The sequence below is a fragment of the Elgaria multicarinata genome, chromosome 1, assembly GCF_023053635.1.
Source record: "Elgaria multicarinata webbii isolate HBS135686 ecotype San Diego chromosome 1, rElgMul1.1.pri, whole genome shotgun sequence".
In the NCBI taxonomy this organism is placed as follows: Eukaryota; Metazoa; Chordata; class Lepidosauria; order Squamata; family Anguidae; genus Elgaria; species Elgaria multicarinata.
In genome coordinates, this window is record NC_086171.1 from 104,759,392 (window position 1) to 104,784,048 (window position 24,657).

General features: G+C 42.5%; 1 protein-coding gene across 8 annotated transcripts in view; it reads left to right on the plus strand.

Moving 5' to 3' along the window:
- The window catches only part of CEP350 (centrosomal protein 350), a 104,082-nt gene that overhangs the window by 69,496 nt on the left and 9,929 nt on the right, over positions 1-24,657 (plus strand). For 5 of the 8 annotated variants that reach the window (XM_063134385.1, XM_063134420.1, XM_063134402.1 and 2 more), the window contains 9 exons: positions 29-151; positions 3,964-4,163; positions 14,236-14,447; positions 16,480-16,615; positions 17,287-17,447; positions 17,949-18,085; positions 18,674-18,756; positions 21,025-23,033; positions 24,088-24,489. In XM_063134385.1, coding sequence (XP_062990455.1) covers positions 29-151; positions 3,964-4,163; positions 14,236-14,447; positions 16,480-16,615; positions 17,287-17,447; positions 17,949-18,085; positions 18,674-18,756; positions 21,025-23,033; positions 24,088-24,489 — 3,463 coding nt within the window. The remainder of the gene's footprint in view (positions 1-28; positions 152-3,963; positions 4,164-14,235; positions 14,448-16,479; positions 16,616-17,286; positions 17,448-17,948; positions 18,086-18,673; positions 18,757-21,024; positions 23,034-24,087; positions 24,490-24,657) is intronic. The other 3 variants (XM_063134427.1, XM_063134434.1, XM_063134437.1) reach the window with 1 other exon arrangement.

Below are 24,657 nucleotides of genomic sequence, written 5' to 3' on the forward strand. Positions count from 1 at the left end.
CTTAAAATTCTTCCTCCTTATTTTGTAGACACTGCTCTCCTGTTCACTACTTCTTCTCTGTCTTTACGTCTCACCACTGGGCTTCTCTCAGTGTCTGTTTTCCCAACCTCCATCCCAAATTCCAGCTGTATATCTACAACCAATTGGTCAGGTAACTTTCTACCTTTTTCAGTGGTAGACTCTTTGATCGAGCATGCTCTGTTCAGTTTTACATGACTAGGAGGCTCTTCATAAGGATTTTTTTTTCACATTTCCTTCCCTCTTCTGTATTAGGTTTTAAATCTAATATTGCTGCATATGGTGGCTGGCTTTCTCTCATGCCCCTCAATTAACTAATGCATAAATCAGTATTGGAAAACTGAAGTTTAGGCATAGACTCTGGAATTTAATGTTGTGTTTTAGCAACTACTTATGCTGAGCACCATTTCTGAATTTGTTAACCATGTACAAGTAACATGTCACATTGTTTTCAAATTGACTTGAAAATAGAGCTGATGCTTTAGTGGAGGCACAATGTACCCATGGCTACATTGGTAGAAATTCCTGTTGCTAAAACAAGCAGTTCCAGATTCTCCACATATGTGAGCCCAAATCGGTTTTCAGAATAGTAATACAAAGAAATCAAATGTGTTTATATTTCCAGCCAGTTTTATTTTCCCAGATAATTTGGGATGATTTCATGGGCTAAGGTGGTTGAAGGGGTTGGATATTGAGATAAGTAGTAGGAGGTACAGCACAAGCAGACTGTGGGCTAAGAGGGGAGCCTTGCAGGAAGAAGAGACTATTACTTACATGGGGTTCTGAGACACCGTTACCTGGCCATTTGATGGCTACTTGACCTGGCTCCTATTCTTATGGAGTTTTGAGCCTTCACAAGATAGGTGTTACACATTTCTAAGATTTCCTCTCTAGTTGTGAGCTTCAGGCTTGCTGTTCTTTAATGAACGTGTTGGAACTGAAGTTTTTAGTTAGCATGAGACATTGATTTAATTTCTCTTTAAAAACATTGGTAAATGGAAGGAACTATTTAGCTCTGCCCAAACTGCTAGGTTGTGTTTTTTTTAAGGAGATGTGTTCACTTTGTCTCATTCCCCAAATCCTTGCAACAAGAATATAGCCTGTTGCCTGAAAATGCATAGATAGGTGAAGTCTAAAACCATTACCACCATGTAAAGTTGATAAGAAGTATTACTATTATTTCTTTATATCCTGCCTTTGTCCCAGGGACTCAAGGCAGTTTGCAAGGTTAAAACATGTACAATTAAAACATATAAATATGAATTTACAAAAGTTAAAATAGAATTAAGCCCACAGTAAAATTTAAAATATTTTTTAAAAATTAAAAATGGTAACAAAAAACAAAAAAACCAATACATTAACACAGATCCAGAGTATTTCCAAAAGCCTGCCGGATCAAAAACATTTTTGCCTGCCTTTGAAAGTGTAACACGGAGGCAGCCAGTCTAGCCTCCCTGAGAAGGGAGTTTCAGAGCCTTGGTGAAATGGTGCCGTCACCAAGAAGGCCCTCTCCCGCGTACCAATCAGGCATGCCTGTGATGTTGGTGGGACTGAGAGAAAGGCCTCCCCAGAAGATCTCAGAGCATGGGCAGGCTCATGTGAGAGAATACTGTCTTTCAGATAACCTGGACCCAAGCCATATAGCTCTGAAAACTCCGTTGGTTGAAAACAAACAAACCCAAAAGCAGTGAGTGGATGCTCCTTGGCATAGATCACTCCACTGATTCTAGGTTTGAGAGTGTTGATAACCAGGGTAGGGTCTGAAAATTGCGGTGCAACACTTATTTATTTGTTTGATTTGTATCCTGCCTTAAATAGCACCCACGGCTGCTTACAATCAAAAATAAAACTTGATTAAAAGAATAATAAATCATGCATTGACACACATTTAAGACACAAGAGTAACAGAATAAAAACAACATCCAACCCAACAAGACCTACTTACAAACCAAAAGCCTGCATGAATTAAAAGGTCTTTGTGTGCTGACAGAAGGACAGCAGAGTGAAACTAGCCTCCATCAGCAGGGTGTTTCACAAGCTGGGAGCGGCCACCAAGAAAGCCCTCTTTCATGTTGCCACTAAATGCGCCTCTGAAGGCAGCAATCTCAAAAGAAGGGCGTTTCCTGAAGATCTTGAGTTCTAGGCAGGCTCATATGGGAGAAGGCAGCCTTTTAGGTAGCCTGGACCCAAGCCATACTAGAAAAACAAATGGATAAAACAAATTACCACAGGCAATCATTGCTCTTTGTCTGTTGGGTTCTGATATCTATGTCCTTAAAACTTTGGAGCTTGAAACTATAAACTTCTTATTAAAACTTTGCCTGTAGGTTTCCGTTTTAGCTACAGTTGCATTCAGTCTAACCAGCAGTGCCAGCAGAATTGTATCTGTGGATTTCTTAGGGTAATTTCTCATTGGAAGTATTTCCTCACCCCACCCTCATGGGGCAAGTTTTCTGGCAATTGTCATTGCATTGATTTTAGGTCATGCAGGTTCTAATCCAGCACAGAAGCACGTAAGCCTAGCCAGCGGCACATATCTGTAGCATAATATTTAATTTCCAGTCCTATAAGCAAGGAGGACTTCTGCACTCTACAGTGGATCTTAAGATGGTGTTCACCGAGTCCTTTGGGGATACTTGAAAGAACAAGAATTTTAGTAAAAGTGAATAGCATACATCCTTTGCTAAATGTCTTCATGATCTAAGGAGAAGTAGTGAACAGCATGTTCAGGAGGAGAGCCCCTCCTGCTCCCACCCCCACTTTCGTTTGTGGGTTTTTGGTCAGATAAAAAACGGAATATGTTGGTTGTATTATGTAGAAGTTTCAGGAACTGGTAGCAAAGAATTTATGGATATTGAATTGATTTTCAATTTGTGTCACCCTTTATTGGAAAGTCATAGTACTATTTACTTTCAATGTCTGCTTCTAACTTAGCTTGGTACTATTTTTACAATCGTCATTCTGTGTTTCATTTATCAGAACCAGCCCTACTGTTAGGCAGGATGATGTAGCCTGTCTCCAAGAGGCAAATTTTAGGGTAGCAATTAAAAGGCAAGAACGTATCTATTCAGTTATATGTATACTACCTGAGGGAGGTGCTGTTTGATTTTTCTGCCCTGGGTACCAACATGCCCAGGCTTTGTCTGCCATTTATAATACATTAACACATTCTGCCATTATGGTTTGACTGCTTTTGTATTCTTACGACTTGCATTTCTTAAAGCCCCTTTCTCATGGTTGGTAACATTTAGAAAGAACCATTTTATTGCTTCAATCTCTTATAACTTGGGGAAGTGGAACGAATTGAAGATGGGTGAATGCTGTCTCAGCAGCTGCTTTCTGGAGGGCTACACCGTGATGTCCTGGGCAAAGGAATGTACCCAGGAAGAAAGGTTGATGTACAGTTCCTAGCTTACAGTTGCTGGTGAGAGAGACCTCCTGAATTTTATAATAGTTTCAAAATCATCCAGTCTTGGGGGTGAATGGCTCTCTGTTGCTAGCAATGCATTTATATTATGTCATATACCTAGGCCTCTGTTACCTCAACTGACCTAGAACTGATTTGTAGTGTTTTGACATTCTGTGCTGCTCGCTCACGGATCTGGTGAAAGATCAGACTGGATAGGACAAGAATCTTTTTGGTGGGAAGTTCTGTTAATAACCATAGTTTGTACATGCACACATATACACACACACATTTTGTATATACATAGAATTACTCCAGGGCTATTCTTTTTCACCGAAAGGAAAATATGTAGAATTATGTGAAGTGGGAGGCATTAACCTCAGTCACACCCAAGAAGGTAGACCTTTTCATCTGTTGCGGTTGAAACATGGCAATAATTGAATAATACTTTGATTGAATGATATTCCTTATAAAGGTTAGTCAGATATTTCCTTCACCTCAGAGCATTGGTGACCACTTTGTCATTATTTCTACTCCAGATTCTTGACTAAGCGAGAGCAAAAACTGATGCAACGTCGCCAACATGCTGAAGAATTGCTTCAGTGGAAGCGCCGTTTAGATGCAGAAGAAGCGGAGATACGGCAGATAGAGAAACAAGCATTGGCTGCCTGGGACAAAGAACTGCTCAAAGTAAAAGCAAACAAAAAGGGGGCAGGAGACCAGAAATCTGACCAGAAAGGTAGAAAAAAATGAGAAATTTGCCTTTAAGTAAGACCCTGATTTTACTTAGCATTAGGGTGCTGATTTTATGGGGAAACCTCATGCAGTAGGCCCCACCTATGTGGTCATGTTGTTCGCCTATCTTCCCCTGCAGGTTGGCCTTGCACTACGTGAAAGAGCGCTCACATGTTTAGGTGCTGGGTCATCTGACCGAAGAGTTATGCCTCTTTCTCATTATCAGTAGATACTGTTTTTTGAGGACAGCCACCACTTAAGTGGAGTTCACTCACCCAGACGTGGCTTGCCCTTAGCTGCTGATCATTGGTTCTTCATCGTGGTCTCTATGCATCACACATATGGGCTCTGCGCCTGCGCGGAGACCCGAACCGGAACCTTCTATAGCTTAGGGAAACGTTTTTGGCGGGAACCCCTCCCCCACGCTACTGCGCATATCCCTGGGGTTCCCGCCCTTACTTCAGTTCTTCGTCGTCCGCCATTATGCAAAGACCTCATAACCGTTCCTCTAGCTTTTCTCTAAAATAATCTTCTTATTACTCTTCAAACCCTTGAAGATATTTTTCTTCTCCTCTTCTCTCTCTGCTTCTTCTAGATAATAATAATAATAATAATAATAATAATAATAATAATTTATTATATTTTTCATCCCTCTCTTCTCCTATTCCTCTGAGTGATCCTCAGATCACGGTCGCCTCAGGCGCATGGCTGTGAATGGGAAAAGGCCCTGAAGGCCACTGAACCCACGCCGCAGAGGCAAATGGAAATATCCTCCTCAAGGACAATGAGCAGGGACCACAGCCCTGAGATCCAGTCCTTCGTCATAACTGAGGAGATGATGGCGGAAATCAGGGCCATACCCCTGACGCCAGGCCGATCCCTTGGGATATCCGCAGCCAAGAAGACTGCCAAAAAAGGCGCGGATCCCAATATCGGCGGAGCAATCGGAGCTCATGGCGGAAATCAGGGCCATACCCCTGACGCCAGGCCGATCCCTTGAGGTATCCGCAGCCAAAAGGACTGCCAAAAAAGCGTGGACCCCAATATCGGCAGAGCAATCGGAGCTCATGGCGGGAATCAGGGCTGACGCCAGGCCGATCCTCTGAGGTATCCGCAGCCAAGATTTCTGCCAAAAAGGCGCGGACCTCAAAATCGGCAAAGCAATCGGAGACGATGGCGGAAATCAGGGCCATACTCCTGACGCCAGGCCGATCCCTTGCGGTATCCGCAGCCAAAAAGATTGCCTAAATGGCGCGGTCCCGAAATCGGCAGAACGATCAAAAATAGGAAAAACAAAAAGAGAAAGGAGGCCGACAAACATTCCTCCTCTAGGGCTGCGACCGTAACAACGACGTCGCCCAGGGCCATCACCATATCGAGGCCAATTACGGTACCGACGCAAACCTCGGTACCACAAAATTCTTCGATACCGACTCCCATACCGACAGCCAGAAGCTCAATGTCGGACGGAGAGATCCATGACTCGGTATCAGCCATTTCGATACCGTGCGCTGCCAGACAAACAAGTTCCTCAACCTATGGTACCGGCACCGCCTAGTCATCGAGAGAGGCCTGTACCTTCTCGACCAGACTATGATCGAATCTTCCAATACTCAGGATATCATAGACATGAATTATATGACTGGGAGTATTACCGACCCCAGGAATACTATCCAGATTAATGTACACAGGAGGAGTACTATGCATACCCTTCTCCCCCTACCAGGGTCATTCGAGTCTCATCACCTCGGGCCCTAACTCCATCAGGGCACCGTAGCAGAATAGATACTTCGATACCGAGGGTTATTGCAGGTACCGAGGGTTACTGCATCGTCTTCGGTACCGCACTGTGAACAAGCATTGCCACCTGACGATGATTATAGGTCTGACTCAGATTCAATAGCGTCGCAGCCTCGATGCCGTCATCAGAGGACAAAGTTAACAATGCTTGGGCATCGAACAACCTGCAGAGGTTGAAAATGACCCAATATAGGATGTGTTTAAGACAGAGTCTAACTCTATACTCGCAATTCCGTTCCCTCCTACCTTGAAACGCACGACTCAAGTCTCATGAGAAACACCGTGCGCAATTCAACCAACTTCCAAAGGATTGGAAGCAATGCATAAACTACAGGAGGCTAACGCAGAATTCTTATTCCAGCATCCTAAGCCCAATTCAATAATTGTTGAATCTGCTCAGGGCAAATCACAAATAAATAAATAAATAAATACATTCTGCTCCTGTTGACAGGGAGGGGAAAAAAGTTAATTTACCTGGGCAGAAAGGTGTATGCCTCTTCCTCGCTCGGAATACCTACTTCCGCCTACGAAGCATCCATGGCGAGGTATCAGATTTTCCTTTGAAAAAAGTTAGCTAGGATTTTTCAATCCGAGGCTACAGCCATAGCGAGGCTACAGCTAAATTCTGCCAGATATCAGACAGACTCGCATTCTAAATCCATGATAGGACCAATAGCACTCCGTCGCCATGCCTGGCTAAGATCAGCCAATCTCAGCAACTAAACCAGATCAAGAGTAGAGAACCTGCCCTTCGCGACCCCAGTACGATAAGCAGCCTGCTAAGCAACAACAGCAGCTACAAAGGAAAAGGCCTTATCAGGGTCATTACCAGCAAAACAGACGACAACCTGGTTTTTTCCAAAAGGCAGCGTCTTGACTTTCTTGACTCCTTGATGCTCACCATAATCGAGAAGGGGTATGCCATCGAGTTCGATACCCTCCCTCCTTCTTCGGGAGTGAAAGTAACAGCGCCGTCCCCTCCTCTGCTGCTCGAGGTGCAAACCCTGCTAACAGGGGAGCCATCTTGCCTGTACCCGCGGAGGAGATCAACCAAGGGTTCTTTTTGCGCTACTTCACGGTCCTGAAGAAGGATGGGGTCTTCGACCGATAATGGACTTAAGACAATTGAACAAGTACATCACCCCCCCCCCCAAAAATCCGTATGATAACAATTACTTCCATCCTCTAATTGTTACATACGGGAGTGTGGTTTGCGGTAGTAGACCTGAAGGATGCGTATTCCGCATTTCCATCAGGAAGTCGCGTCAAACTCACCTGTGTTTCTCCATCGACACTCAGCAGTTCCAATTTTCCATTCTCTCCTTCGGCCTCTCGACAGCACCGAGGGTCTTTATGAAGGTCATGGCTGTAGTGTATGCACATCTAAGACAAAAAGGGGTGCACATATATCCATACATATACAACTGGCTTCTGGTGGCGGAAGACAGCCGTACGCTCCAGGACAGCATAGTCATGACTCTCACTCCTCTAGACTCTCTGGGAATTCGGGTCAACAACGACAAATCAATATTGACTCCCCAGAGAACAATAGACTTTATAGGGGTGACTCTATCCTCCCTGGACGGAAGAGCATACCTCCCTGTAGCGAGAGCAAGGTCCCTTCGAGAACTGATCCTCGACACCGAAAGCCAAGCAAGACCCTCGGCGTGGACAGTTCAAAGACTGCTAGGTCTAATGGCAGCGACCACTGCTGTAATCAGATTCGCAATTTTTGTGACCCGCCCAGAGAGCTTCAGCTATTGGGCGGTATAAAAATGTAATAAATAAATAAATAAATAAAATGAGGGTTTTACAGAATTGGTTCTTGAGGACATTCGACCTCAGATGCAATGCCCACAAAAACTTACGTCCGAGAGGGAGTTCCTTTTCAACAAAAGGCGCCATCGGTGATAATCTCGACCGATGCCTCTCTGATCGGATGGGGGGGCTCACTGCAACTCCTTCACCGCTCAGGGCCAGTGGCCTCCTCGACAGAAAGAGGAGCATATCAACCATCTGGAGTTTCTAGCAGTGGAAAATGCCCTAAAAACCTTTGCTCAAATCATCGAAGGCAAAAATGTCCTGATCCCAATGGACAACACCACCGCAGTCTGCTACATAAACAGACAAGGTGGAACAAGATCACATCCCTTGACCCGATCTGCACTCAGAATTTTGAACTGGTGCATAAAAAGAAAGACCTACCTGACTGCGATCCACGTAGCGGGCAGGGAGAATATCATCACGGACTCCCTCAGCAGGCCATTCCACGTCGACCACGAATGGGAGCTCGATACCGAAGTGAGAGTAGATCTCTTTCGGTACTGGCAGCGTCCTGTTGTCGATGTCTTTACCAATAACTAGGAACATCATTCCATCCTGGAGCTTGTCAGTTGTTTTTTAAGCACTGATAAGAAAACCGTTTGAGCCCATGGCCACAACAGACTTGAGACTCTTGACCTTCAAGACCGTGTTCTTAGTTGCCATAACTTCGGCAAGGCGCGCAAGTGAGCTCAGGGCTCTAAGGGTAGATGTGCCTTACACGACATTTCACAGTGACAAAGTCGTTTTGTGTACAGACCCAGCTTTCTTACCTAAGGTGGTAACACCTTTCCATCTGGCTCAAGAGATTGTGTTACCACCATTCTTCCCAAATCCTACAACACTTGCAGGCGCATCACTGCACATGTTGGATGTTAGGAGGGCTCTCGCTTTTTATAAAGAGAGGACGGACAATTTCAGAAAAACCAAACAATTGTTTATATGTTATGGAGAGCCTTATAAGGGACTCCCAGTGTCCTGTCAGCGGTTCTCACGCTGGATTGTGAGACAATTGAGCTTGCCTACTCTATATCCAAACTAAAACTGCAATTTCCCGTGACAGGCCATTTTGCCAGGCCATTGGCAACATCTGTGGTTTTCAACAGGGGTGTTCCACGTCAGGACATTTGCAGGGCCGCAACCTGGTTCACCCTTTCCACATTTGTAAAGCTTTACAGCTTAGACACTCGTTCTAGGCAGGACTGTTCATTTGGAAGGATGGTGCTCTCAGAAGTTTTAAAGTAATACACCAGCCCACCTCCAAGGTATATTAGCTTGCTACTCGCCCATATGTGTGATGCATAGAGACTACGATGAAGAAATGCAGGTTGCTTACCTGCAACTGTAGTTCTTCGAGTGGTCATCTATGCATTCACACAACCCACCCACCATCCCCACTTAGTGGTGTGAAACTTACAAATGACACAGTTAAATGTACAACTTGACTTTATTTAGTATACACTCATGTTTATGAGGGCACAATGTCGGACTCCTGTAAACTGAGGTAAGGGCGGGAACCCCAGGGATATGCGCAGTAGCGTGGGGGAGGGGTTCCCGCCAAAAACGTTTCCCTAAGCTATAGAAGGTTAAACACTTAGTTAGTTCTTGTTACTCTTTACTTTCATTTCCAACTAATGTCTGACTCTAACAAAGGCCCCTTTAAAAGATGCCTTTCCTGCATCTTGACTCCTCTGCTGCACTCACCATCAAGGTAGCCAACTATACCGCCCTTATGGCGCGCTACCAAATTTTTCTCTGGGATAAAATGGCATCTCTCACATCACACCTCCAAGATGACCAAAGAGAGCTCGCCCAACTTTTCCACACCGAGGCAGCTAAGATTTCTAGACTTCAACTTAATGCTTCTCGCCACTTAACCGACTGTGCATCGAAGTCTATGATTAGCTCTGTTGCCCCCCGTCGCCATGCTTGGCTTCGTGCTGCTGGCTTGACCCCTGAAGCGCGCCCAAGGATCGAAGACCTCCCCTTCGATGGGGACGGTCTATTTAATTCCACCACCGACGAGGCGATGGATACCATCCAAAAAGCACGCCTCACGGCACGGAAAATTGGAATATCTCAATCTTCCTTCCATCCATCCTTTAAAAGAAAATGGCATCGCCCACAGGGCTCCTTTCCATCAAAGTACCAACAGCAACAACAACAGCACGACAGATTTAATCGCTACCAACAGCAATTCAATCAACCCAAGCGACAAATACCTTCACCACGTTTTCGTCAACCTCGCTCCAAACCAGATGCGTTTCCCAAACATCGCCTTTGAGAACTACTCTCTGCCATTAATAGCACCAACCTTCGGTTCCATACTAAAACCCTTCTATCATGCCTGGTCCAACATCACAAACGACACCTGGGTTCTCACCATTATCCAAATAGGTTACCGCCTCGAGCTTCAACACATTCCACTTCTCGGTACCGTAAAAATCACTTCTCCGTCGCAACCTCTCATAGACGAATCTTGTCTCCTTCTCAACAAGGGAGCCATTCAAAGAGTCTCCACCAATATCAGCTGAGGATTCTTCTCCCGATATTTTACGGTACCAAAAGCCGATGGCGGACTTCGTCCTATATTAGTATATTAGACCTCAGAAACCTCAACACATACATTCAACCAAGAAAATTCAGAATGACCACCTTAGCTTACATCCTTCCCTTGCTCCGAAAAAACCATTGGTTCACCTCCGTCGACTTAAAAGACGCGTATTTTCACATCGCGATCCACCCGTCCCATCACAAACTCTTCCGTTTTGCCATCGGGACCGACGTTTTTCAGTTTACAGTTCTTCCCTTCGGCCTCTCCTCTGCCCCAAGGCTATTCACAAAGTGCATGGCACCAGTGTGTACACATCTTCGCACCCAAGGGATCACAATTTTTCCTTACTTAGATGACTGGCTTCTGACAGCTCCATCTTCCTCAACAGTCCTTTGAGACACCACAGACACTCTCAACCTCCTTGTCTCTCTAGGTCTCTGTATCAACAAGGAAAAGTCAAACCTTCTTCCCTCACAACGTATCTCGTTCATCGGAGTCGACATAGACTCGAGAACCTCCACAGCGTACCTACCTCAAAAACGACTACTCACCCTCATCGTTCACACGCGTACCATCCGTCAGCGCCCCTCTCCGACGGTATGGGCCATTCAACGCTTGCTCGGCCTCATGGCATCCACCGTGTACGTAGTACAGTGGGCACGCCTGCGAATGCACCCTCTCCAAGCTTACCTCATACGCTCTTACAACGGCACAACCGACCCACGTCGAACTCGCCTCATCATTCCACCAGAAGTCCACTCCTCCCTCCTGTGGTGGACTCAAACCCACAACCTTCTCCAAGGCATGCCCTTTCGGCAACCTCAGCCATCCATCACGATTACGACCGACGCATCCAACCTCGGATGGGCGCCCACACCGACCATTTCAACACCCAAGGTCGATGGTCCACCAGCGAGCGCACTCTACATATCAATGCCCTCAAGCTCCTGGCTGTATACAAAGCGATTGTCGCTTTCGAGCCCAACATTCAAGACAAGCATGTTCTAATCCTGTCCGACAACACCTCAGTCGTATGGTACCTCAACAAACAAGGAGGAACATGCTCTCCTACACTCTTCAACATAACCCTCGACATCTTCAATTGGGCAATCCCCAGGAACATTTCCATAATTGCCATCCACATTGCGGGGAAGTCCAATCAAGTTGCAGACACCCTCAGTCGCACCTTCTCCCCAACCCACAAGTGGGAACTCTCCCGGACCATCCTTCTCAAACTTTTTCGCCGATGTGGAACTCCATTCATAGACCTCTTCGCCTCTCAGATCAACACTGCTTGCCAACTCTTCTGCTCCAGAGCTGGGCATGGCACATCCTCACTCGGAGATGCATTTCAGATTCAGTGGGCATACATCTTTGTTTACATATTCCCCCCCTTCCCTCTCCTCAACACAGTCATTGCCAGACTACGGACAGAACCAATGACTGCAATTCTCATAGCCCCTTGGTGGCCCCGCCAGTCGTGGTTCGCACCCCTCCTCTCCATGTCGAACCAGACCTACCTCTGCTTACCCACGGTGCCAAACCTCATCACAATGGACAACGTCCACATTCACCACCCAGATCTCCAAACACTACGACTAACTGCATGGAAGATCGACAATTACCACTAGACATTCCTCCTCAAATACAACACATATTACGTTCAGCTAGGAAACCATTGACTAGGAAAGCCTATCGAGCCAAACACCGTCGATTCAAGTCCTTTGCACGACAGCACAAATTTGACCATCAAAACTGCTCCATCAAAGATATTCTCTTTCTCAAACACCTTCTCGACTCAGGTCTCAAAACCTCTTCACTTCGGGTACACCTAGCGGCTTTGTCTGCTGTTCATCCTCCAATCCAAGGACATTCTGTCTTTACTCATCCTCTCATTAAGCAATTCCTAAAGGGCGCTAAAAATTTGTTTCCCCCATCAAGGCACATCACTCCACAGTGGAGCCTATCTGTCGTCCTAAAAGCTTTAACGTCTAAACCCTTAGCGTCTATCAGCCTCCGCCTCCTCTCGATGAAAGTAGCCTTCCTCGTGGCTATCATGTCGGCCCGTCGTGCTTCTGAACTCACAGCCCTTCGTGTCGATCCACCATATCTGTCTTTTCACCCTGACAAGGTCACACTTCGACCAGATCTACAATTCCTGCCTGAGGTCGTTACATCTTTCCACCTCAATCAGGACATTATTCTTCCTACTTTCTTTAAACAGCCTTCTTCTCCACTGGAAACAACTTTACATTGTCTTGACGTTCGGCAAGCCCTGGCATTCTACAAAACTCGAACCGAGTCTTTCAGAACCACTCCATGCTTATTTGTTGCATACGGCAAGCCAAACCAATGCGCGCCTGAGTCTTCACAACGACTCGCAGTATGGATAACCCAGACAATCCGTCTTGCATACCAACTTCAAAACCTACCTGTACCTGATCCACTGACAGCACATTCTACCAGGGGCATTGCCACCTCTATGGCTTTTTCCAGAGGAATTCCTATTCAAGAACTTTGTAGAGCAGCCACCTGGTCCAGGCCCTCTACTTTCATCAGACACTACCGACTAGATGTCAGAGCCAAAGCTGATTCCAGTTTCGGTAGAGCTGTCTTATCCTCACTCCTGTAATACTAATGCGATCAACGAGATTACCCTCCTCCAGTAAGTCAGCTTGCTATTCGCCCATAGTGTGTGATGCACAGAGACCACGAAGAAGAAATGCAGGTTGCTTACCTGTAACCGTAGTTCTTCTAGTGGTCATCCGTGCATTCACACAACCCACCCACCATCCCCTCTTTGTCTCGTTGAGACTTGGAGGTATACTGCACTCTACAATGTGACAACTGTCACACATGTGTACATTCTTACTTCAATCCTTTTGTTTGAATAGATGTATAGACATGCATGTCTGTCTCTGTGCATACATATATATACACACACATATATATTATGCAGTTCGGTATATATATATATATATATATATATATATATATATATTTATCCTTGGTTATATTGACTGCGGTCTCAAGGAACTGAGGAACATGGCGGGACCCCCTGGACATGTGCAGTAGGATGGTGGGCGGGGATCCCGCCAAAATCATACTCAGCTATTGAAAGTTCCCGACACTGGTGCTGCGCAGGCTCAGAAGCCCATAGTGTGTGAATGCACAGATGACCACTAGAAGAACTACAGTTACAGGTAAGCAACCTGCATTTTTTCTTCCTGGTGACGGAAGATACTTGATGTTATCTGTTATCTCCCCAGCCATTCCCTTGAACTGTGCAGTTTGGGGGTATTTTGGGGGAGGATTCTTGTGATATTCTGACCTGGCAAGAAAATGTGGCAGTAATTCCTCTTTTATATCCTCTTTACCACAGAATGGTAAATGAAATTCCAAGATAATTCATCTAATGGTGACGAATGTATACTTATTACAGTAGCAGCTTGGTTTAAAGAATAGGGCAGCCTTCACTTGCCTGGTGAACCCCAGAGGTGATGGACTACAACTCCAATAATCTGTATCCATTATGTTCAATAGTCATGCTGGCTGGGGATGACAGAAGTAGTAGTCCAACATATCCTGAGGGCACCAGGCTGGTGTAAAGTTTGTATTTTTTAGCAATGGAGTCATGAGATATCTTACATAATATTACTTTATAGAATTGACCCTAGTGCTATAAACAATGGCAATGATTTTTTAAAAAAGGTTTTAATTCAAATTGTTGTCAAGTTGTTAATTATGGCTTGATTTGTGTCTGTGACCCTTGTCTGGGGATTTATAAAGCTTTAGGTTTGTTCCCTAAAGAGTTAAATATGTCATCAAAGCAATTGTAAATCCATGTGACTAAAGACCACCTTTCTTGCTCGACTGACCCTCCTCCACTATCTCATCTCAGAAACAGCCAGTGAGGAAGAGTCTTCAGTGCCACCTTGTTCTCGCTTAAATAGTGAAAGCTCTGTCCCAGAAGATCTAGGCAGCCTCGCTATTGAATCTGGCCCATCAAAGGTCTCTGAGGTACAAGAGCAGTTTGGAAACCTAGATCACACACTTACTGAAGAAATGGTTTATACACAGGAACTAGAGTCTGCTGCCTCGCCTGGAAAACATGTGAGTGAACTCTCAGTATTAGAATTCGCATAGAAACTGTATTCCATTTGCCATCCTTTAAACATAGGCTTGGTTTGGATATTTTGCTATATATGACAGTAAGGCAGACAAGAAAATGTCTGAAGGTATATTTTCTTCCTGGGGAGAAAAAAAACATTAATCTCCTGGTTTCTGCAACTCTTAGCGCATATGATGTACTATCTAATCTTGTTGAAAGATGTAACAACAGGCTCTGTCATTTGACATTTTGTTTCTGCTTCATACCCATCAGCCTGATAGATCATCTTTTTTCTGGACAGATACAAATTTATGTATAGAACTTATAACAAACCCTGGAACACACAGGTTCACTCTCATAAGGAGGTACTATTTAGGTGATCCGGTGCCTCCACAATGACCTGTATTTATGAGCACTGCAACTTCGGTGTTACAACATATACATTTTGAGTGAAAACAATTGTGGGAATCACAGAAACCACAAATACAGCCCCAACAAGGCACATGTGGCACCTCCACTTGAGTGTGGCTGCTTAAGAGTCTAGTGGCAGCCCTCCCCCACTCCTGGGGCCCTCATTGGTCTTAAAGACCAGCAACAGGTCTTAAAGTTTCATTCATGTATTGTGAGTAGAAACAAGAACTGTCAGCCTATGAAAACAAGTAGAACTCCGTTCCCCTTCTCTCTTGAGAATGTGCTACTGTTGGTTTTATTTTACTGAAGTGTAAATTTGCAGTTTAAAAGTTTATGCCAGTTGGGGCAACATCTTGAGCAATAAGGACCATATTGGAAATATCACATGACATAGGTGGATGGAGCTATTTTGTCCATCTTGCTCATAATTCACATGAGCCTTTTATGTAGAAGAGATTTACCAGATAGTTAAAGGCAGAGAAATCATGAGAGTTGCAAACACTATTTGGCTTTTTACTTGTGTCTGATCCTTTGCAGCAATTCCACCTTTGTAGTCATAGGAACCAGAAACTTACTTCAAAAGATGAAAGCCAGTATTCTCCGGGTTTAAGAGTCGTAAACCTTAACGCTCTAAAAGCAGCTTCAGGAAAAAAAATCTTCCTTCAAATATTTTGCTTGCCTCACTGAATATTGGGAAGTCTTTTCGTTTTAAGCTTAGACTGGAACTTCAACTCTGGTTTTAATATAAAAGTAAAATTATATCAACTTGCAAAGTATCACCTCAAACCAATTGTGATTAAGAAAAAATGTTTTCTATTAAGAAGTACCACAGGCTTCTCTATGCTGCAAAATTAAACATACGATGTGCACACAAAGTATATTTATTATCTTATGTAAAGTACTTGTATACCTTTCAGGGGAAAGCCCTCCCAAGGCAGCTTGCAAAAGATAATTTCTATGAGTACTACCCATATTTGGAGTGTAACAGACTCCTGTTCTCTGCATAAAGGAGGAGTCTGAGGCAGAACCTTTGGCAGGGGGAGAAAGGGGGAAGTGATGGGCAAGGAGAGTAATTGCCTAAAAGTGATTGAATCACCTTAGGAGCAGGGTGGTTGTCTGAGAAGCTGGTTGTGACATGCAGGCAGACGCCCCTTTACTGTTCACAATCTCTGCACTACTCTTATCTTCCCTAGGTCTCGCTGATTCCCCCATCCATCTTTATGTCCCCTTTTCTCCCATCCTTGCTCTTGCTTTCATCTTTTTCAGCTGATCTGTCTCTCCATCACCTTTCTCTTCATGCCATCTTTTCTGCTTCCTCCCTCTTTTTTTTTACTTGTTTGTATTTTAGTTTGCTTTAGAATGTGCTGCGTCTGTCTAATCTAAAACATATCAAATATACTTCATAAATGAACTACAGGTTGAAGTGAAATCTCAGCTATTCTTTGTTATTCGATTCCAGTAAAAAGTTGAAGATGACACTCTTGTAAAAGTTCATGGATTATAGTAGTTTGATGTATCTAGAGATTTACAACCAAGGAACACTTCCCATGTTTGTAATAAGTGCATTGAAAATGATGTCATCGTGGTGTTTTTTTTTAAATGACTCTTTTTCCTTTTGGATAGTCTCCTTCCAAAAGTAGTGCATCTCTGACAAAGCAAGGGACTCACCGAACTGGAGGACAACAACATTCATGTACAAAATCCCAGGATCCAATATCTTATAGTTGGTCCGATGAGTCTTTATCTATGACCCAGTCAGGTAAGTATTAGAGTTCCAAGATTAGTATCTTGTATTTCAAGTATAGTCAGCCAAGCTAAATTTTTGGCAGTAAAATTAAATCTTTGTAAAAATGTTGCTAGTTGCTAAGATGAGTATTGCTAGAGAAATGTGTGTTGATAGTTTAAGTTTAGGAATCTTGCACATTAAGTTAAATACCAATGTATTGGGGAGAGTGCTAAATTAGTACAATTCTCTCTTTAAAATATCTAGGTATAAAGATGGATAACCTTGAGAAAGCCGAGAATGTTACCAAAGTTTCACTGAAATCACTTGAGAAGCTTCACTGAAATGCTTAATTGCACTTAAAGTTCATTGATATTTTAACAGTTTTTGACTGCAGCTATGTTTATGAAGATTTTATTATTAAATATTATTTGTATATTGCCATCAGATTAGGTGGCACTTTACAGCATGAGCAAAAAAGACAGAGCCTTGCCCTAAAGCGGTTACAAAGGAAAGGGAGGAATGAGAAAAGCAAGGAAAAAAGGAACAAACCTAAGCAATTGCAATGGAATGTACTTAGACTTTATGGAAAAGATGGGTTTTGAAGTGGTGGCATAATGTAGATGTATTAGGATGCATCGTAACGTAACCCCTTGTACTATGCAAGGATTTATTTTCTCTGAAAAAAATGAAATTTATCTTACAAGAAACTACATCCGATCAAAGTGATATCGAAAGCCGAATCCGTGCTTTGAAGGATGAGTTACGAAAGAGAAAGTCTGTGGTTTACCAACTGAAAAAGGAACAAAAGAAAAGGCACAAAGAGAGGCTGAAAGCCCAGGAGGCCAGTTTGATTAAACAATTAGAGGTAAGAATTAGTCAGAGAGATGTTTAAACAGAAACTATATCTAGAATAAATTCTTTTTTTCTTGACTTTTTTTCTTGATACTGTAGTAATAGTATCATTAGTACAGGTCAGTATTCCCATGTCTCCTTTAAAATCTTTAATAATCTTAAAGTAACCATAAACTTTAAAGAATTAATAGATATTTTTTAAAGTTTATGGTTACTTTAAGATTATTATTATTTTGATGCTGGATAGTCGTATAAAGGCACTGACAAGAAGAATAGAAAATAAAACTGTTCTTCATGGATGTAAATAAACCTGTTATGTTTCAACACTTCAATTGAATATATTCCAGATAATCAATAGGATTGTGATGTTTCAAAGTAAATCTAATTAAAAATGAAGCCAAAGAGAATTTTCACAAAAATGCCCTGTTCCATTTGTTTCCACTGGTGGGTGATATTCAGAGTCAGAATCTTAAGCCTCAGAAGACTTTCTCTAACCCTTTTCATATATCATCAGACTTACGATGAATTCATCAAGAAAACTGAAGCCGAGCTGAGTCGGGATCTGGAAGCGACACCTACAGCAAAACCTCAGATCAAAACTCCATCTTCAGCTACTGAGAAACCAAAGATCAAACCACCTCCCCTCCATAGGTAATAGAGCTGCTTGAAATTAACATTATATTGGTGCCTTTATAGGCAAATGCCATTATCCATATAGAAAAAGTTTCTCCCTCTTCCAGAGAGGGAAAGAGGTTACCTTAAATTATGCAAACTACACATTGGCTGCTGCCTTTTACTGAGACAGAGATCAAAACATATTGAGAAATTGTATTTGTTTTTTTAAAAGACCCTGACCAGATAAGAGGTCTTTGGCCTACTTGGACCCCATGGTGAGGCTCGTCATGGGTTATTGATAGAGAGGGAGTGTGTATACATACAAATGATATCTAAAAGTAGGAAACTCTATGGACCACTAGATACAATGCTGTGTTTTGGGATGGTCTGTTTGGAACCTGATTACAAATCCTAATTCAGGTATAGACTCTGGGTAGACCATGAGCACTGTTTCTTCTGGAGAAACAATTGAATGAAGATTAAGAAAGGAATCATCCCCAGTTCTTTCATTGGTTCTTCTTAAATTATCTTTTGTATTCATTGTTGTGTTTTGTGGTACATCATGTTTTCAAAGTATGGAATAGCTGTAGTTCAGATTTATTTATTTATGTATGTATTTTTTAGGTCTGAGACAACAAAAAGTTGGAAATCACTACCTGATTCTGACCGTTCTAGAGGATCCCTGGAGTCCATTGCAGAGCATGTTGGTATGTAGCTTGGAAAACAACTGTTAAAGATGTACACCCAGTTTGCATGACACAGGCAGCTCATCGTGGGTTATGTAACCCATGATGAGCTGCAGTACATGCTGCAACTGTTTTGATTGTGCTCCTGTCATCCAAACCTAGTCATTGTGGATTATTTTGAGGGTTAAACAATGACATGGCGCAACACCGAATTGGCTGAATCAATGGATGTACAGTCAAAATGGTGGCTGCATGCACCCAGCACACACCACATGGATTAAATAACCCATGGTGAGCTGACCATGTTGTCCAAACTGGCCCATTGTTTCTACTGGAACCTTACGGTCTATTTAAAATATGCAAAGTCTGAATGGAATTGTGGATAAACTGCTTTCAAACTAAAAGTGCCCAGAGAGCTTCAGCTATTAGGTGCTATATTTATTTATTTTATTTATTTAAATTTATACCCCGCCCTATATCATTAAGATCTCAGAGTGGCGTACAGATAAAAGCATACAGTATAAAACAATAAATATGCACAGTTAAAAATTACAAATTACTATAGAAATAAATAAATAAAAAACATTCTTCCTTTTTGACTGTAATTTGTAAAAGTAATGTGAATTCAGTAATTTTTACATTAAAAGTTAATGCTTTATTCTCACAAAGAATGAGTTTCTGAAATTATAATTTCTTGTCCCAAGGAATTGAAATCAAGTACGATCCAATGAAACTTTCATGTTCAACTGAAGTGTGAATTTTAAAAATATAGCTATCTTGGTGTGAGAGTACTGTACAAATCTTCTAGCATTTATTTATTTTATTTACAATATTTGTACACCAGTCCACATCCAACAGCAGATAGGATAAAATAACAACAACAACCATGTTAAAATTACTATTTTTTAAAGAAACACAGTTCTGATAAGCCTCAAGGAAGGCTTCCTGAAATAACAATGTTTTCTGGAGGCACCAGAAGCAATACAATGTTGATACCTGCCTGACCTCCGAAGGCAGGGAATTCCATAGGAAGGGGGCCACCACATGGAAGGCACTTCTCCTGGTGGTCTACAATTGGGCAATAGGTCCCTGTGGAGTCACCAGGAGCAATGACTGGGCAGGTTAGTAAGGGAGAAGGTGCACTCTCATTTGTCTCCCCTTTCTTGTGTGCACAATTACTTTACGTCTTCTCATTTTTCTGTATTGAAGTTGAGATGCTGCTGTGCTAGAAAGAGCATATAAAATTAATGAACAATTAAAACTTTTGCAGTCACTCCACAACATCTTTGTCATTAATTGCCCTGTTACGTTACATAATTTAAGCAAATTGTTTTCACTAGGAAGCAGTGGATGAAATTGAAATTTTGAAGGAAAAAAAGGGAAATACAAGAAATTGAAAAACAAAACAAGAGGCAATCACTTCAATTGTCATATGCCATAAAAGACATTAGCTTACCTAATATTGAAATCAAAGAAATACCAGTTAAATCAGTTTAAAATATGATGGCTTGGATTCTCTCTTCCATGAATGCAATAGAGTTTAGGTTACTGTAATGAGCTTTATGTGGGGCAACCCTCATGGTTAGTCCATAAACTGCAGCTAGTGCTGAATGTAGCAACCTGGATGCGGAGTGTAGTGCCTGGCCATGCACATATTATATCGGTGTTTAAATAACTGTACTGGCTACCTATTAGCTACCAAGTCAAGTATAAGGTCTTGCTCTTGGCATATAAGACCTTGAACAGTTTGGGACCAGGTTACCTGGCAGATTCCCTTACCAATAGATCCCTGAGCAGTCATGAAGTTAATCAGAGGAGGTCTTGCTGGTGCCACCATGACCTCCAGACTGCCATCTCGCAGCAACCAGGAAGCAGGTCTTCTCCGTAGTGGCGCCCTGTTTAAAGAATGACTTCCCCCTGGTATTCAGGAGCCGCCAACTGTATCCTGCTTTAGGCGCCAATTAAAGAACCATTTCTTTATCCCTGCCTTCCCTGAGTAAATGTGCTGCTCAGTCTGTTTGTAATTATGAAGTTGTTTTAATTGATTTAAATGTTCTATTAATCCTTTATATTACTCTTTTAGATATTTTTCTGTATTTAATTGTATTTTAATGTATATAGTATATTTTGTGACGCACTTAGAGATATTATTAAATACGTTCAGCAGTATATAAGTCTATTAAATAAATAAAGGCATTCTATAGTTAACAGCTTTAATAAGATTAAATAGCAAATATTATGCAAAACGATTTAAGTAACTCACTTCGCTTTTTTGTTTGTTCTTTTAAGATGCTGTCTCACATTCTGAAAGATCTGTGTCTGCATATACCAGGAAGTTCATTGAAGCAGACATTCGAACAGATGATCAACCCCAAATTCCATCCCTACTCCTCAAGGCTCCAAGAAAATCTAGAGCAGAATCTGGTGATTCATTGGACAGTTTGGCTTCATCAACTCTTTTCAAGGACTTAGGGGATGTATGTAAAACATCCCATGTGACACTGAACAAGTTTGAAGATGCAACGAGTTATGATTCTTTTGCATCCACTAACAGATCTGTGGTACAGGAAGAGGTGGAATCTGTAAAATCAGAAGAATGCGAGGCTGAAGTAGCTCACAAGACTTCTGAAAAATCTGATGCCTCTGCCTTTGATATAGAACAAAAGAGTTCACCTCCAGCTACCCTAAAGACAGGTGTGTATCCTGAGGCTGAACTATTGGAGAAGAAGCAGACCAACTTGCCTTTTGTACAGGAAAGAAAAGAAATGCCAGAAGAATGTAATGATGAAAGGACCATATCAATCAAGTCTTCTCATAAGTTGAGCAAAGAGTTGCAGAAAGGAGATTCCTTGGTTTCAGAACAGATTTCCATTTGCAAAGAGCCATTGTATTCTAACAATTTTGAAGGGTCTTCCTCAAGAGAAAAGATGTCAAAAAACGAGACACCTTTTACTGAATATTGCAAGGATGATTTTGACACACCTCCATTGTCTCTTGGAAAAGACACTAGGTCACAGGGAGAGAAATCTTGGTATACAAAAACTCCTACGAGTACTAGTATTGGAAGTGACAATGAAATAAGTGAATGTCTCAGTGACAAGTCTTTGTCTGTGGCTGGCAGCATTCATTCAGAGAGGTTATTAGAATTGAAGTCACCAACAGAACTTATGAAAAGTAAAGAGCGCAGTGATGTGGAGAAAGAACCAGCTCATGTCGATTTATCACTCTGGGCTTCCAGTTCCAAGGCAGAAGAAGAAGAAAATACTTTGCTAGATTTCAGGATTGGTGAAAGAGTTCTTGTGAGCAATGTACAGCCTGGGACACTGAGATTCAAGGGCCTGACAAGTTTTGCTAAAGGGTTTTGGGCTGGTGTAGAATTGGACAAGCCTGAAGGAAACAATAATGGTGCTTACAATGGCATTCAGTATTTTGAGTGTAAAGAAAAACATGGCATTTTCGCCCCCCCACAAAAAATATCTCATATTCCAGGAAGTTTTGATTATTATGTGGATTCAAATGAAGGCTCTTTACACAAAGATAAACTAGATCACCATGACAAAGCAAATCAGAAAGACGCAGAAAGTACTGAAGAACAGGAGAGTAAGGAAAGAAATGCAAGTGAGAAATGCCCCCAGGATAAATCTCCAAGTGATACATCTGTCTTAGAGGGTTCACTCGCAGCTGGAGATTTTATAAAACTCACTTCCCAAAGAAACCATGTTCCAATACTTACTGCTGCTGCTGAAGAGCTTGATCAAGAAACGAGTATTGTTGATGCTCTAAAATCCTCTGTAGAAGACAATGGTATCTTATCTGCCTCCATTTCTAGTGCCCATAGAGAGGCTTCAGCTATTGCAGTAGACGGGACCTTGGACAGCATCTTCCCAGAAAAATTCAAGCAGCAGCAGCCTTCTTGGCAGGAATATACTGAAAAGTCAGATAGCCTTTCTCCTGGAGTTCTGGAGAAGTCTGCAACTCCTCTCCTGGACTTGTTGACAAAAGAAAGAAGCCAGTTAGAAGCACAACTTAGAATCCCATCCCAAGAGGAGGAAGAACTGGTAGATCAACAGGAGAAGGTTGGCTTGCTGGCTGACAGTCTCTTGCAGACTTTTGTGAAGGACACAGTCAATCAGCTGCAACAAATCAAGAAGGTCAGGAATGAGAAAATCCAATGTAGCAATCAAGAACTCTGCACTGTCCAAGAGAAGTTGGCAACTAATGACCTGCACAGCATTTTAATCGGTTCTGAACTGGATGATGGAGAAGAAGTTTCTTCCCCAGATATGTGTCCCAGGCCAGTAAGTACAGTTTCTTAGGAAAATTATCAAAATTAATACTGTGGTAATGTTTCAGCTATAATGTGTAATTAGCAGTTAGTTGAAGGATTATTTCTTGTAACAAGGCTTTGAGCACATTTCCCATTATGATACATTTTGTGGGCTCATGTAAGTAAGTAGAATTCTTAGCTACTTTGAACTGTGGCCCTTCGTGCCGTATCACAAACTGCTTTTGGATCTCCACTGTTTCGGAAGACATCAGTCATGCAGCAAGGTGTGCATGCATCCGAGAGAGAGAGAGAGAGAGAGAGAGGTCTAAAGCTTTCCTTGGGTTCATGGAACTAGTTCCATTTTGGGGGATCTTGGTTGTTTGGTTTATCTTTCTTCAGTTTGAGTGTGCTAGCAGCAAATTTAACATTTTGTTTGCTTACTAATGGAATTAAAAAGCAAAATAGACTATCCAGCCAGAGCAAATGTGCTTCTGCTTATACTTTGTCTGATGTTGATCATCTGAGTTTCTATAAAATATAATTAACAACAAATCTGATAAGTGATTTTTCAGTGGGTACGTTTTCACTTTCAAATTGCATCCAGTTCGGCTGCAGCAGTAGCTATTTTGATTTTACCCATGCTATCATTCCCACTATCACTTTTTCCAGATTTACCATTTCTTAATCGTTTTCTCAAAATAGTGAGAATAAAAGTATAAGAAGAATGTTTGTGGGTTCCTCGTTTTCATTTCTTTGTGTAGCATCAAATCCTTCTATATTCATTTCATCTGAAATATATATCAAGGGTGTGAATTATCAGGCGCTGCTGCTGTACAACTTCCATTTACTTTGGTGGGGTTGTACATGGGAGTCAGCATAGTCGGGCACCTGCCAGGACCCCACATCTCATCATCAGGGCCCACTATGTGCCACTTTAGCTATCAGGTCTAGGACTGTTGAAACAATGGGGATTATCCAGCCCTGATGCCTGATACATTCTACTACTGTGTATCAATATGTGGAGCATTCTACATGTGAGAATTAATACTGCTCTGAATAGTAACCACCTTCTTATTATTGTACAGGAAAGCCCTGTATTTGGTGCCAGTGGGCAGGAAGAGCTTGCCAAGAGGCTGGCAGAACTAGAACTTAGCCGGGAGTTCCTGAGTGTATTAGGAGATGACCAGGATTGGTTTGATGAGGACTTTGGCTTGAGTTCTCGCAAGCTCCCTCAGAAACAAGCAGAAGAATCAGCTGTGTTGCCAAAGATAGAGCCCCCTAAAGTGCCACCCAAGCCATGTGAAGAGCCATTGGCTGTCCCACACACTGCAGGGGAGGTGGAGGACCTGGTGTATGCAGTAGCTGAGGAACTATGGAAGTGCAAAGAGCTGGGGCATGATCTTCAAGCGACCAACCTTCCCAGAGACATAAGTGTGTCCCCCAAAGACGATGACGTTGAAGCTGTGAGCAAACACATCTACAAACAGGTACAGCTAAGGAGACTCATGCTCTCAAATCCATGTGAAAAGTATATAGGGAAAACACAATCCTGTGAAAAAAATGTTTTGTTGGCCTCCAGCATGATTAGTGATGGGAAAGATCATAAAACAGGGTATGTTGTGTTTTTAGAGGGGAGTGTGAGTAAAGGGGAATGG